The sequence below is a fragment of the Antedon mediterranea genome, chromosome 10, assembly GCF_964355755.1.
Source record: "Antedon mediterranea chromosome 10, ecAntMedi1.1, whole genome shotgun sequence".
Lineage (NCBI taxonomy): Eukaryota > Metazoa > Echinodermata > Crinoidea > Comatulida > Antedonidae > Antedon > Antedon mediterranea.
In genome coordinates, this window is record NC_092679.1 from 12,605,510 (window position 1) to 12,621,374 (window position 15,865).

The 15,865-nt window shown below is 32.2% G+C and overlaps 1 protein-coding gene across 1 annotated transcript in view; it reads left to right on the plus strand.

Moving 5' to 3' along the window:
* LOC140061237 (neurexin-1a-like) overlaps nt 1-15,865 on the plus strand; it is a 73,106-nt gene that overhangs the window by 12,660 nt on the left and 44,581 nt on the right. Inside the window, exons 4-5 of the mRNA XM_072107747.1 lie at nt 13,067-13,243; nt 14,057-14,104. Coding sequence (XP_071963848.1) covers nt 13,067-13,243; nt 14,057-14,104 — 225 coding nt within the window. The remainder of the gene's footprint in view (nt 1-13,066; nt 13,244-14,056; nt 14,105-15,865) is intronic.

Sequence of the window (15,865 nt, forward strand, 5' to 3'; positions counted from 1 at the left end):
TTATAAGAAGACGAGATGTAATTATACGTCCATGGTTTAACCATGTAATGTATAATATTTATTTCTTTTTAATTTATTTTTAATATGTCAAATGCAGTTTTAATGATGCACTCTTGGCGTTCCATATCTGTTCGTTTGTTCGTGTCGACACATTCAGTATGAAATGGCGATATTTCTGTATTCTTTCAATCAATTGCTTGCTTGCGAGTATTATTTAAGGTATGGTTTAAAGATCTTTGGCTATGTTCGGCTTCGGGATGTTATACCACACTTAGGCTAGGCTATAGGGGTCGTCGGTTTCGTGTTATGGGTCGTCCAATTCTAGGTCGTCCAATTCGAGGTCGCCCGGGTCGTTGGGGTCGTCCAATTCGAGGTCGTCGCTTTCTACACACCCAAGAAAATTCTGAAAAATAGAGTTGCTAGGTCCCGGAAATTTAACTTATTATACTTCGAAGCATAAAACAAGATATATACCGGTACGTCTCCAGAACCAGCCCTACCATGGATATAAAAAAAAAATTGAAAAAATAGAGCTCTAAGTTCAAGGGTGTCACGAAAGCTCAGACCACGAAAGCTCAGACCCCCTAAGACCTAAGATCACGAAAGCTAAGACCCAACACCTAAGATTACAAATACTAAGATATACTACAGATTAAAAACAATACTTGTTTATCCATACATAATTTTAAACACAGTAGGTTTCATTTATTACCATAAATATAATTTAATACTACCGCAAAACATAGATAAACTCACATTATTTTCACCCGTTGAGTAAATGTATATTTTTTCTTTACAACAAACAAACTTGACGGGTTGTTTGTTGGTATATATTTACTCCATTGTGTTGGTTCAGAGGATGTTTTTCTTACGCACCTGCCTTTCTTGTATTTTGACTCCAAATTTGTTGACTAACTTTATCCTGAACACCACACTTTAAAATTAGGACTTATAAGTACTTTCAGAAGGAGAAACACATAATAACAAATAAATAAATCCTTTAAATTGATGATTTTACATATGTGTTTCTTTGTATACTGTAATGTAACTCCTCGAGCTCCCACCATGCTCAATGTTTTTGTTTCCATGGAGCGCCAAAAGAGCAACAATAATAGTACAAGCATAAAAACAGAAAGAAAACGAAACAAAAAAACTTATCATGATTTTTAAATTAAAATTTATTTGCCAGTATTTATTTCTTCGTACTTGCATGATTATACTATTATCATTACAATTTTAATTTTACATTGTTCCATCCACACTGTAGATGGACTCCACGGAGTTTTCAGCCCTCTATATAATTTTTGCTCTTTTGACGTTCCATAGAAACAAAAACATTGAACATGGGGTAGGCCTACTGTAGTACTGTAGGCTAGTCATTTTGTGTGCGAGAAAAACGTCTGTAAAATCATCAATTTAAAAATGTATTTGTTACTTTTTATGTGATTCTTTTTCATGAAAGTGCCAATTCTAAGGTGTGGTATTCAGAATAAATGTTGGGAGTTAAAATACAAGGCAGGTGCGAAAGATAAATATTTGTAATCTTAGGTGTTGGGTCTTAGCTTTCGTGATCTTAGGTCTTAGGGGGTCTGAGCTTTCGTGGTCTGAGCTTTCGTGACACCCCTAAGTTCAATGCACTGACTGTATATTGTACATCGAAATATGAAACAAAATGTACGGTAAGTATACATGACCAGTTCTATAATTGGGGACGGTTGAGCTAAGACAATTTTGAAAACTAGAGATGCAGGTCTTCAAAAATTACACCTATACTTTAAAAAAATTCAGACATAGAGGCCTAAACAAGTTACCCTTTTTACCTTTTATTTGGAGGGGAATGCGTCCACAAGCGTAGATCATTTTCCGTCGGGGAAATCAGTTTATTTCCCAGATGTGAATCTGGAATTTCGATGTACGAGCAGTTCATGACATACAGGACATTGGAAATGTAATAACTTAGCTATAATAAGATGTTGGCTAAACGAAAATGGCATGTTTTTTGTTTAGTAATGTAGGCCGAGCCTACAGTGAAAAACGTCTATTTCAGGTTCAGGTACCCCACGGTAATCGTAAATTAAAAAATTGAACATACGAACAATAAAATAGATCGCGAAGATAATTCGTACCCTTTTGCTGTCGATACACAGTACACGACGCAACGCGTCAGTAAACTTCGCCTGGAAAGTAACTACAGTACACATTCTGGTCCCTGGGTGGAACATGATATCACGCGTAAACCGCAATGGGCCGGGCCCAATGTTAAACGATTCGTACAAAGGGATACCGCCAGACAAGTGCATACCTATTGTTTATTAGATCGCTGGCAATAATGCATGCATAATAAAGTGTAATAGCCCTCCGACGTACTTAACAAAAATGGAACTTCGCGGTTTTCTAGTCGCTGAAGCTACGAAGTAAACGCGAATGATTTTTACTTTATATTATATTCCCCGACGAAAAGTACTCGCGTTCCCCGACGTGGGGGCTAGGCTCCCCGATGAAGTGGCTACAGCCCCCGTAGCGCCCCCCCCCCCCCGCTGGCGCCACCACTGATAACAAGTCATAGTAGAGGGTCAATGTATATGGTGGCTCTAAGGGATTTCATTGGAATTAAACTTCTAGCCTATAGAACACTTAATGTTTATAATATGTCATAAATTTTAATATTCCTAAAGATGATTTTTTAATTCAAATCAATTTACAACTTTTCCAATAATCTTGTCATTTGTCAGACAAACTTATTCATTTATTAGGTTTTAGGTTTAGAAAATAAATGTTTTAAAAACAAGCAGTGTGCAGAATATTATAAAACTTTATTGCTATCGTTTTTATTGCGTATCAGAATTTCTGAGCTGCTCATTTATGCAAGCATTATTTGAGAGGTTGTTTTGTCCTAATTTCAAGTAAATGATCTACAAACCACTTGGGGGCTTGTAGGAGTTTGGTTGACTAGCTCGGAGTTGGCTTAGTATATGAAAAACATACATTATTTTCAACAATTAAGAAATACTGAAATTGATTTAAAATTAATTATATTTAAAAAAAATTCGTTAAAAAGTCTGAGAGTGCCACTGGTATAAAAGTTGGTTCTATTAAGGCCAATAAGGCACGATTTAAAAATAGTTTCTTTCCCGGAGCTATTACAGCCTTAAACATCATGTACACACTTTTGGAAATGTTTTTGAGTTCATCTTGTGTCCGTTGGATATTGTGCTCCGCCAACAGAGCAAACAGAATTTCTATGTTTTTTCTTAAAACAAATGACAATAAATGATACTTGAATTGACTTGACTATAGTTACTTATCGAAAGATTACACTCAATTTATTATTTTTAATAAGATCATATACACAATATATATATATATATATATATATATATATATATATATAAATCATACTGTAAATTATAGAAACAGTGCTCATATTCGGAACATGATCTCATAATCGCGTCGAGCATAGCTCATTGGCGAAAGTTCCGTATATATATATATCACTTGCACTGATGAAGGGCTAGTGTTGCCCGAAAGCTCTGCTAACCTTTCTGGCTGTTTTACTTTATCGTTTTGATTTAGCTTTTTGATTTTTTTTGTATCTCCATTGAGATCCAGCCACTGATACCCACAGCATTGTCATTTTTCAGTTATTTGCCTTTGGATTTATATATATATACGTTAAGTCTGGAAAAGAAGTAAAAACTATTGTTTGGTCTCTACAGGCTTGTTTCGTGAGTTGTGCAACTCACTCATCAGGAGACTATAATGAGAACAATCAATTACAATTTTGCTTATAAGCACATTTGCTTGTAGAATTAGCATTTACAGGTGATATGTTTTGGAATGTCAGCTGTTATATGTAACAATGCTTTCTTTCTGTACCGGCAGGAAGACACAAGTTTGTTAATGTCGATAATTCAGGGTAGCGGATGATAAATAATTTCTCTTTGAGGTCGAGGTTGCATTTTTTGTTTGCGCTACTATATCCTTTAGTAGATGCCAAGATGCGCCATGAGATTGAATAGACTGTGTTGTTGTCCTTGAGTGTCCAAATATGTTTACTGAGTTTGGTTGAGTTTCTAGATTGCGTATGACGGAATGATGAGGTGTGATTTCTGTATCGTATTTTAAAATCATTTTCAGTGAGTCCGATATAAGTTTCCGAGGTAGATTTGTCTTTGCGTGTAACTGTGGCTTGGTATATTACAGATGATTGTAGGCAATTTCCGTTTAGCGCGCATATATATAATATACAAAAAGCATAATTTCATCATTAAGCACACACAATGGCAAGATAGAACTTTGTATGATGAATAAATGAAAGAACAGAAGTGTTTGGTAATATATATTGATGGAATAGATGCAGATTATAGGAATCATTTGTAAGGCTATTAAATTGCTAGATATGACATAAAAAGATGATGCTAATGAAAATGTACAATAGGCTGTGCAAAAATTGGATTATAAAATGTCATTAGTATTTTCAACAATATGAATTATGAATTCTAACCAAATACAATATTGACAGAAGAACACTTTACAGGGATTTTTATTGGTACTAAAATATGCATGAATCTTGTAAGTTTCATATTGTTGCTGCTACCTCTCTTATCATTATTATCTGAACTACTTCCTTCTTTCCATTATTAGCGTTTTTTAAAAATTTTTTATGGCGCAGCACATAGACTGTTATGCAACAGAGCGCAACTATAGTATTACATATTTAGAATAACATGTTAATTTATTCCTAAAACAATTTCCTGGCTCCTAGGCTCCTATGCTTATAAAAAGCATAATGAAAGAGAGGAATATTCTGGTCCTAAGAAGCAAAACCAAACTATTTTTGATGAAACTGCAGGACTTTCCTCCAAACAATCCAGATCATATTAATAAACTACTTCCTCTGTGTCATCATCTTTAAACTACTTCCTCTGTGTTGTCATCTTCAAAACTACTTCCTCTGTGTTGTCATCCTCTAAACTACTTCCTCTATGCCATCATTCATAAAAAACTACTTCTAATATGCCATCATTCTCTGAACTACTTCCTCTATGCCATCATTTTCTAAACTACTTTCAATATTCCATCATTCTCTGAACTTCTTCCTCTGTGCCATCATTCTCTAGGTAAACTACTTCCTCTGTGCTATCATCCTTTAAACTACTTCCAATATGCCATCATTCTCTGAACTACTTCCTCTATGCCATCATTCTCTAAGTAAACTACTTCCTCTGTGCAATCATCCTTTAAACTACTTCCAATATGCCATCATTCTCTGAACTACTCCTCTGTGCCATCATTCTCTAGGTAAACTACTTCCTCTGTGCTATCATCCTTTAAACTACTTCCAATATGCCATCATTTTCTGAACTACTTCCTCTATGTCATCATTCTCTAGGTAAACTACTTCCTCTGTGCTATCATCCTTTAAACTACTTCCAATATGCCATCATGCTCTTGTCATATCTTCATTATTCTGTAAGCAACTTCTTCCTTGTCATAATTATCCTCTGAACTACTAGATCTCTCCTCGCTATTATCGTCCATGTTGCCATCCTCTAAGCAATTTCTTCATTGTCATGAATATCTTGTGAACTACTTCTGTGTTTAATTATCTTAAGTCGTCATCACTCTCACCATATGAAATGTCAATGGCACTTATGTAAGATCTTTTTTAGTAGATTTGCTTTAGGAAAATTATACTAGGTGTTGACCTCTGAATAGTCTGCATGTTGTATTATGGCCTATATATAATTTAAGTATTTTTCATTTTTTTTGTAATTGATTTGTTTTAAATGTCATTATATACAATTTTGTTGTTTTAAACCAAATCCAATATTAACGGCAATGGAAGCATGTTAATAGTGAAATTGTTATTCAATGTTACGTTATACGTAAGGTGATTTGATCGTTCCATAGGGGAATATCAAAGGAGTATAGATATTATTTACGTTGCCTTTTTCCCTATGGACTTAATGTTGGCGCGTATTATATGCAGTAATGCATGCATAGATTATATGTGTTGTTGGAGTCTTAAGATGTCTCTCGTGGACGATAGGTGATAATATGTAAAACAACTGTTGTCGAAACCGCGGGTTACAAGACAGGTTTTAGAACAACCCATCGTTAGAATTATTCAAGATATATAATACTGACAGTGTAATTGTAGTATGTATGTGATATTTATTTATTAAAATTATTTTTTTATAACTAAAAAATGTCAACATTTTGGGTTCCCTTCTTTTAAACCTCAAAATACAATGGTTGGACTAGAACAGCCTCATCGCTCATTCATGCATTGCATTGCCATGATTGCTTATTCAATATTTGTTTATATGGCAAAGCATCATCAAATTGTACTTTCAATAATGAATACCATACTGTAATGGTGGTCTAATAAGACTATGGCAAGCAAAAAAAGGATTTTATACTGTTGAAAGTAGTGTAGCTGTAGCTTGGTGATTAACTTATCTTCCACTCCCACTCTCAAAACCTAAAATGAGACTTAAGCACAATACAGTTTTTATTCATCCTGTAATTTACGAGTTTCTTGCTGTTAGATGTGTATAAAATAAAAAGTGTTTTCATAACTCCCAACAAGATATTTAAAGTTAGTTTTAAAACATATTTTAAAATACTTAAATGTTTATCCCCCCAGAAACATGAAGATTAATAAAAATTATACTTTGATTAGGCCATTTTGCAGTATTATTAAAGTTATTCACTTTCATAGCTAAAAATGAAAAAAAGATTTCACTTATAAAAGATATAATAATTTTTGGTCAAAATGAATAAGTATTATATGAAATTAAAATGATATATTCAACCAAAAGAAAACATTGCAGGGGAACAATATATCTTTAAATCCTTTATAACATAACATTAAAACAAATCTTGTAGGCCTAGTATATAGTATGTGAATTTATTTTTAGTTCAAAATGTCTGAATCTATGCTTTTATAGTATATTGGCTATCAATGTTTGGCCATTTATTTATCATTCCAAGCTATGATTTGTTGATATAAATATATAGACCTAAATAGTACCAAACTTTGTTAGTTTTTTTAAAATATATATATTTTTTTAATGCAAATTATACAGATCTCATTTGCTTATTTTGTGCACCGAAAATCCATTTAAATCAGTTGACTAAAATATCATCGTTACTTAAAATACAATGCGTCAAAAGTTCAAGATACTACAGTAGTTGATCTGACATTAACAGCTGATTTCTGTTGTGTTGCAGCAAAAAAATTAACTTTTTTTGTTTTTCTGTTTTTCTGGTTGAATGCGTCAAAAGTTCAAGATACTACAGTAGTTGATCTGACATTAACAGCTGATTTCTGTTGTGTTGCAGCAAAAAAATTAACTTTTTTTGTTTTTCTGTTTTTCTGGTTGAATGACAAACATTCCAACATGCCATCAATTGAATGGTACAACATTATTTTTAAAGGCCATTTTACTGATTATTTTTATTTTTACATTTTTCTGATGTTTCTGTTTCCAAATAAATGGAGAATTCATGTGCAATTTCCCCGCAGCAGAAACAGAGCCTTGGTTTAAAACCATAGAGTATCGCGATATATCTTCTTCTGGTTGCTCTTTTCCGTTTTTGTTATTTTTATGTAATATGATTTTACAAGCATAAATTGCCCCAGAGCTGTCTCCTCACCTCAACAGGTTGAAATGTAGTTTAAAACCTTGCCAGTTCAATTCTGGTTATTTCGATACCCCTTTTGTAATGGATACTTGCAACCGTACACTATATCTCAATCATATACACTATCTTCCTCTTATAGTAGGGTTGCCGAGAGTTGACTCCATTGTTATTGCCACGATTCAGCTCCGCGTACGTTACCATGCGCGCTATGTCATTGACGCGATTATTTGTCCATTGGTAAACACATTTTTATGTAATATTATTCTGAAAATAATTGAACTGTAAACATAATTCTTTTGAGTATTTATTTATTTACATATCATTCCATAAGATCAACTATTTTTTATCGTCATTACATTCAACCAAACATGTAAAAAATGTGGTTAAAATATCGTACTGTCTAGCGCGTACGACCATACGCGGTAGATTGTTTACTCAAAAACCTTCGAACGGTCCAGTGACCTAACCCTATTCAACCTTGTTTTTGTAGTTGAGCCTCTCATGACCTGGGATTTGTTTGTCTTCCTACGCCAAGATAATATAGTTCTACATGCCATGTGCTTTTTTCTCTGAGAAATATTTATTATAAGTGCCAAAAAAACGGTTTTTTCTCTATATGAAGCCTTTATTATTTAAATCTTTTAGAGAAAAATCACACATACCATAAAGCAGGTCCATTTATTTCATTTTTTAAATAAAATTGTGAAAATTACGTGAGGCTCAACTACAAAACCACCATTTTGTGATATGATGTCATCGTAAGCCAATCAAAGCTGAGATTTCCCGCGATCGGCAGAGCTATGGTTGAATGATTTTGGATCCTGGCTATTTGATTGGTGGACGCGAATCACCCACAGCGGAATGTTTTCTCTCGCGTGTACCGCGAAGTCACATGGTCTGTCTGTACTGCTGTTACTACACAAATTTAGAGCAATGAATTTGTACGAATATCGTTAAATAAACAATTTTATATATTTTGTAAACATTTAATAACATATTTTATTGATATTTCCAATGTTGATATATAAAATAAATTACTATAAAACGTAATTATTTGTAATTATTTTAGCGAAAAACGGTGTGGTTCATACAATTGTCGACTGAGGGCGCAATTTGTTTACAACGTTCGTGGCCAAAAACGATCATTTTCGGAGATGTTTTAGACCTTATATTTCGAAAACTACAAGTTAGATTTTCGTAATTCTTTCTTTATTGGAATATTGAAACAAAATACTAACATATAATGTTTAAATTGGTTGAAAAATAACAACTTTTAATTTTGCATTGTTATCCCGACTTATAGTAGATTTAATTTTGAAAAATAAAATAAATTTGAATTGCATTAAAAACTTTCCAGATTTCACTATATATTCTAGTTTTCACAATAGAATAAATTTGAATTTAATTTAAGTAAATTTTTCTTGAAATTTCAAATTTATTCTTCATTTCTTACAAAAAAAATATAGTTTGAGATAGTTTGAGTTACTGGTAGCTTTTCTATTACTAAAAATAGTCAACAGAAAATTGAATTTATTTAAAATGTCAATATATGTAATGTTATTCCCACTGGAAATTCATGCTACAGGGTTGCTATGCTATTTGCAGTAAAACACATGAATATAAAATTCACTTAGGAGGAATAATTTGATTAACGCCACTCTGGAAAACACTACTCAAAAGCAAGCCAAGACGTAAGCACAAAATAATTTGTCGTCGTTAAGTGTGATATACTTTCATGCTGTCTTTCACCGATTCTCACGCAAGATTTGTGATACCGTATGTGTATCGATCTTTATTAGTGTGTTCAGAAAAACACAAAATATTTGTGAAGAAAACGAAGCTAAGTCTGCACTGTTACTGATTTATGTGTGGTGTACCATGAATTGAGATGTAGAAGATCAATATTCAACCCATTTAAGGTTTTTATTTTTATACAACTAACATAATGCATCTATTGGTAATTGTTAAAGCGTAAATGATTTGGTCAATTTTGCTCTTTGATAGATAGATATGAATATTCTGCCTAATCACAATCCTGCCTATATGCTTATTAGTAAGTTCTTGATTGTGTATTATAATAGGTATTTGATATGTAATATAAACTACATCAACATATCATAATAAAGATTGTTTCCTATGCATGTAGGAATGTTGGTATGCGTGGGAGTATAATATACGTGCTTACGTGTTTACGTAAGTGCACTCAAAATTATCATTTTATGAAAGCAAGGATAAAGCTTTTAAGCATATTTTCTAAACTCTTATTGTAAATTTGTCCGATTATACCCATATATTTGAGATGATGGATCACTTGAAAACACAGACAAGTTTTCATTATAATTATACGTTCATTTTCTTAGTTATGTCGTAAAATAAAATAGTCTTTTCCAATTACAATACTATTTATAGAAAATTTTAATTTGTTCTGTACTGAAATAGAAATTTTTAACCTTGATTTGTTTTAACGTCTTTGGTAAAAATACTGATGTCCCGGAGGGAGAATCGCAAAATGTTAAACATTGATTAGTTTCAATCAAATACACTTTGTTTGATTTAAACCGAATACAACAAAGTATACTGTCTTCTAGCCACTTATTATTCTTCTGTTCTTGGTCAATAACCACTTTATTCTTCTGTTGTCTTGAAAGACAATCATTGACCAATTATTCTTTTTCAGTTCTAGACAGACAGTCAGTAACCACTTATTATTCTTCTGTTCTTAAAAGACAATCAGTGATGACTTATTCTTCTTCTGGAAAAACAGTCAGTTACCACTTATTTTTCTGTTCTTGAAAGATGTCAGTCAGTAGCCATTTATTCTTTCTCTGTTCTGGAAAGACAGTCAATGACCGCTTATTCTTCCTCTGTTCTGGAAAGACAGCTAGCAACCACTTACTCTTCCTCTGTTCTGGAAAGACAGTCAGCAACCACTTATTCTTCCTCTGTTCTGGAAAGACAGTCACCAACCACTCATTCTTCTCCTGTTCTGGAAAAACAGTCAGTGACCACTTATTCTTCTGTTCTTTAAAGACAGTTAGTAACCACTTATTCTTTCTTTGTTCTGGAAAGACAGTCAGTAAACCACTTATTCTTCAGTTCTTGAAAGACAGTTAGTGACCACTTGTTCTTCTGTTCTTGAAAGACATCAGCCAGTAACCGCTTATTCTTCCCCTGTTCTGGTAAGACAGTCAGTAACCACTTTATTCGTCTTCTGTTCTTTAAAAAACAGCCAGTAACCACTTATTCTTATGTTCTCTATCTTAATTGGTAGCCTCATAAACTCTTCTTATTACTCTTAATTGTTTTTCTTCATGATATCTAGTAGCCTAACATTGTTTTTTTTTCTTTTATGAGGTTGTACTCTTCAATCCATTTCTCAATGAGAGAGAGAAATGATGATGATATTTTACAATAAAAAAAATTACTCTCCAGAAACATTTTATAGTCAAATCAACATAAATGTGTACAAGAAAAGTTCAGTGTCTTATTTCATTTAGCCTTCAGTATAATAGAATATGTCACAAGAGAGATTTTAAAATTTATTTTTTGAATAATGAGGAATGATATTATTATCTGTTTGTCTAGTATTAAGTGTTCATACTGTTTTGAAACTACCTTAAATGAAACTAACTTATATGAAATTGAATATTTTGGCTATTTTATGTAAAATAGTAGGCCTATGGTAATTTATAAGTAATATTCCAAACATCTGTGTAAAATATACAAATAAGTAAGTTTGGCCAAATTACCAGCTGCGAATTTAATACATAAATATGTAATACCAATTGTACTGTATAAAGGCAAGCGTAATCATGGTCCGAAGTTAGATGTTGATAAGCTGACGAAGGACTTACTTAAAGAGCTGAATACTTCTGTCACTGAAACATAGAACAAAAAAGATAGGACTGTAAATTCAGTTCAGGACGACAGGTCCTTCCTCTATTTCAATTTCCTGAATCTGCCATTGCCGTCATGTTTTTCTTTGTGTCTTTATTTACTGTATTTATTTATCTTTATAAATGTGTTATTGTGTACAAAGAAAGAGTGTGTGTGAAAAGTAATAATATTTAGGCCTATATGTTTCCTACCAACTTTTTAAAGACGATTCAGCCAGGCCCCACCTAAATTTCATAATTACAATGCAAAGTATAAAAAATTAGTTCATCACTTTTACAATTTTAAGTCCTGAGTTCTGTTACATTATTGTGCTAAATAATTAATATGATCTTTGATGTATACTCTAGAAGATATTGAGGGTGCACTAGAGACACAAAGTTGTTATGGAAACACGACTTCTAGAGCTGAAATAAGTAACAGTCTTTACGTGTATTTACATCTGTCACTAGTCTCAGTATTTATAATATATTGTTAAGCATAATAAGTTCCCAATTTCAAAATTAAGTAGTTGTGTTTTTGTACTTTTACTTCTTTTTTACTTTGACAATAATGATAAAAGAAATTACATCACCCACATTATGTTATATCTAAAATTATATAACACAGAAATATCTAAAAATGTGTGTTTTATTGATTACCTACTTATAAATTCAATTAGTTTAAAACATAACGTTACATCTTTTTACAGCCTTTAATATTCCTTCATCATTTCTAACAAGTTTTTTTGGCGCCAGATATATAGACCATGTTGTTTACACGACACAGTTCCACTCAGTTTTATTGCCCTAAGGACCCTTATTAATCATATTCTTTATTCATTTTATTGATTGACAAAGATTGTTTAGAAAATGTAATCGAATTAAGTAGTATATTTTTTTCCCATTGCAAATGATAATGAGAAAGGTTTAAAGCTGTTTTGAGTTTAAAAGGGAAATTACATACACAGTGGTTTTTAGTGTTCCTTTAGATAAAATACAGATTGGGATTATCTGAACTGAACAAAACTTGATTGTACCTCTTTTATATCAGAGGTACGTATCAAGGAGATGTACAAAAATTATACAGTAAATTTTTAAAAATAAAAGAAAAGAACAAATTAAATAATATTTTAATACAATGTATGTTTTGTCATGACATGTGGTAAAGTATATGTAAAGTGAAAATGTAACAAATAAACACATTTGGTGTATGTTGAGGGTGGTTACATAATCATGACATTTAGTAAGTTTTGATGTGTCCTCACAAAATCCCAAACATTTATTGGCCATAGTACAGGGATTTGTTCAAAAAAGTGGCAAATTCCGACCTTTTTATTTTTTTAATTACTGTAGGAAGTGTAAGTATTGTCCACTGAAAATGACAAATATGTTTTAAATCATTCATCCTCTTGAGAAAATTTAGATTATTCCCTTTATGAACTTGCAGGATTCACAGTGCAGCCCTAACCATGACTGAGAAGGACCAGTATTCTGATATTTTAATAAAGCAATTTATAAATCCATATTTTATATTTCAGCTTTTCTTCAGTGGTTCAAAGATAGAACTTGCACTGTTAGAACTTGCTGAAGCTAAGGATCCAAGGATAACGGTGATGGGTAATTTGGTTATTGGCATTGAAGATGTTGAAGAGTTGGACCCTATAACTTTCAGGACTCCTGAGTCGGTCTTGATTGTTCCAAAGTGGGAAGCAGGTGTAAGTATACAGAACATGTAGGCCTACTAACAATTATTTATCTTATATTCCAGCACAGATCTGACAATTCAAGTATTTCGTTTTTCAACTAACTATGGACCTTAAACTTACGTCATTTTAATTTCTAAATTACACACTTTTAACACAGTTTTGGTGGACTCTATGCTTAGAACAACGATGTGACACAATATGCATAGATCAGAGGTTCTAGATTGTTGATAATGGAAAGCTGCCTCAGATTTTAACATAAGTCAATACATTTTTGTATCTAGTAATTTAATACTAACATAGAAATTTACCTGTAATTTATAATCATAATATTATGTTAAGTAGCTATGATGTATGTCAGGGTTGTTTCCCACAGACAATACGTTTTTGTTTTAAATATATGCCTACTTCTTGATTTGCCACCTGCTTGACTCTCGCACCTAGGTACCCCAGAGCCTATATTGGAGAGACGATAGCAGCATTTAATGATGCTGAAAGAAAAACAAATTTAATGTTCCTTTTTGGTCAGTATTTCATTATGGGGATGATGGAGTGTGTATGATATTACATCCTCTGTTATCAATTATGCAAAGGGGTATTTTGTTTGACGCCATAAAAAATTAAATCTGTAGAGGGTGGTCAACCTATACCAAATTAGATGCTTTTGGGAAAAACTTAAACATAAAATATCTCTAACAGACTCCACTATAAACATTGTGGATACAGTTAATATGCATGTCTTATGATGAAATAAAAATGTTGAACCAATACAGACCTAAGACTCGGTATATTAAGGTTTTCATAAAAAAAAACATATTCTTACAGCAACGCTGCCGGGAATGTAGAGGTTTAAGTGACGATACTTTTGAGGAGGTGAATATAAATGGGTGTGCATGAGGGAATAATTTTGTTAGAAAAGCAAATTGAATTTGTATGCAGGGTATGTTGAGTAAACAATTAACAAGCAATTAATACATTTTGAAACTAATGGTCAGGGTGAGGTAATCATCATGGGAATGGTAATGGGTACATTTGCATGATAACGTATGTTTGGCATGCAAGCAATAATAAAATGTAAACCGGTAATTTAAAAAAGGTTAATATGTTAGGTAAAAAAGAAGGTTGAACAGGTTAGCATGCAAGCTGGGTAATGCTAAACATTCAAAAAGGTTAACTAGAATAGACAATAATTGGGGTAAACATGTGATATAAATCTAAACAGGTTAGGCCATAACAGAGGGATTAACAGATTAACAAGCAACATGGCTATGGTAATCGAAGTTTAAAAAGTAAAGGGTAACAGGTTGGGTAATAAAAAGAAAAGTCAATGGTATAAAGTAATACAAAGAAGGATAAACAGGTTGGCTGTATGGTGAACAGGTGAGAAAATAAATTAAAACAAGTATTGAAAGAATTGGTTTAAATTGGTTTTAGGTAAGCGGGAGGGTGAACAGATAAGGTCAGGTAGATGTATCTTCCTGGTTAGGTTTAAAAAGAAATGTTTGAACTGCTGTAGAGAAAGTTTGTTCCATTTCATTTGGCATTATTCTTCGGAAATAGAATAGCATTTAAACATTGACCTCAGGTTTCCTGGTGGATACCTATCTGAAACACATTAATGTGAAGATTCACTGAATCAATGACACATCAGGTTTGGTCTGAACATCTCCAGTTCCAGTGATTGGAACTGTTACTATCAATCAAATGTAAATCTTCAAAGTTGTGCTAGGGTAGTTTGCATTATTGATGTTATATCAATATGGCTTTATTTAACCTGTTAACTGAGTTATTATAAAAGCATGTTGTTTAAATTTTCAAAAGGATAAAAAAACTGACTAATAGATATGCTGTCATTTATACACACAAATATAAATTAAATATGAGTATCTTATCTTAAGTGTTTAAACTAAATAAATGATCCCATAGAATTTAAATTTCTTATTGTACTGAAAAATTAGTGGAGCGATAAAAATCTTTCTGATGTGCAAGTTTGTACACAGATCTGTGTGTATATATTCAACAGCTTAATTATTATACAAATAATTAATGTTTTCATTCGTGCAATGGTAGTTTATGAAAGATACTTTCAATTGATTGAAAGAAAACAATATTTGTTAAATAAATCAGTTTAGTAGCAACTGAGAGTTGGGGTTAGTCCATTATATTTAACCAGAAATGCATGGCATATTTAAATGATATATACAGTATAAAATACTTTTCATGTGATCTAAAAACCTCCAATCAAAGACCTTCTTACAGTAGGTGCTACAAAATTAATATTTGAATAAATTACATAGCCTATTTAAACATGTGATTGTGATTGTCCGAAATGGAATCACTTACCCTTTATTCCGAGGAACAATATTGTTACCCGGGCAATATAACTTGATAAAAATATAGTTCTCTCAGGAATATATATATATATATACTTTTTTTTTTCTATCTCTATTGAGATCCAGCCACTGATACCCACAGCATTGCCATTTTTTCAGTTATTTACCTTTGGCTTTATATATATATATATATATATATATATATATATAAATCCAGAGACAAATTAATGAAAAAAGACCTTGCTGTGGGTATCAGTGGCTGGATCTCAATAGAGATACAAAAAAAAAAGCGAAAAGATAA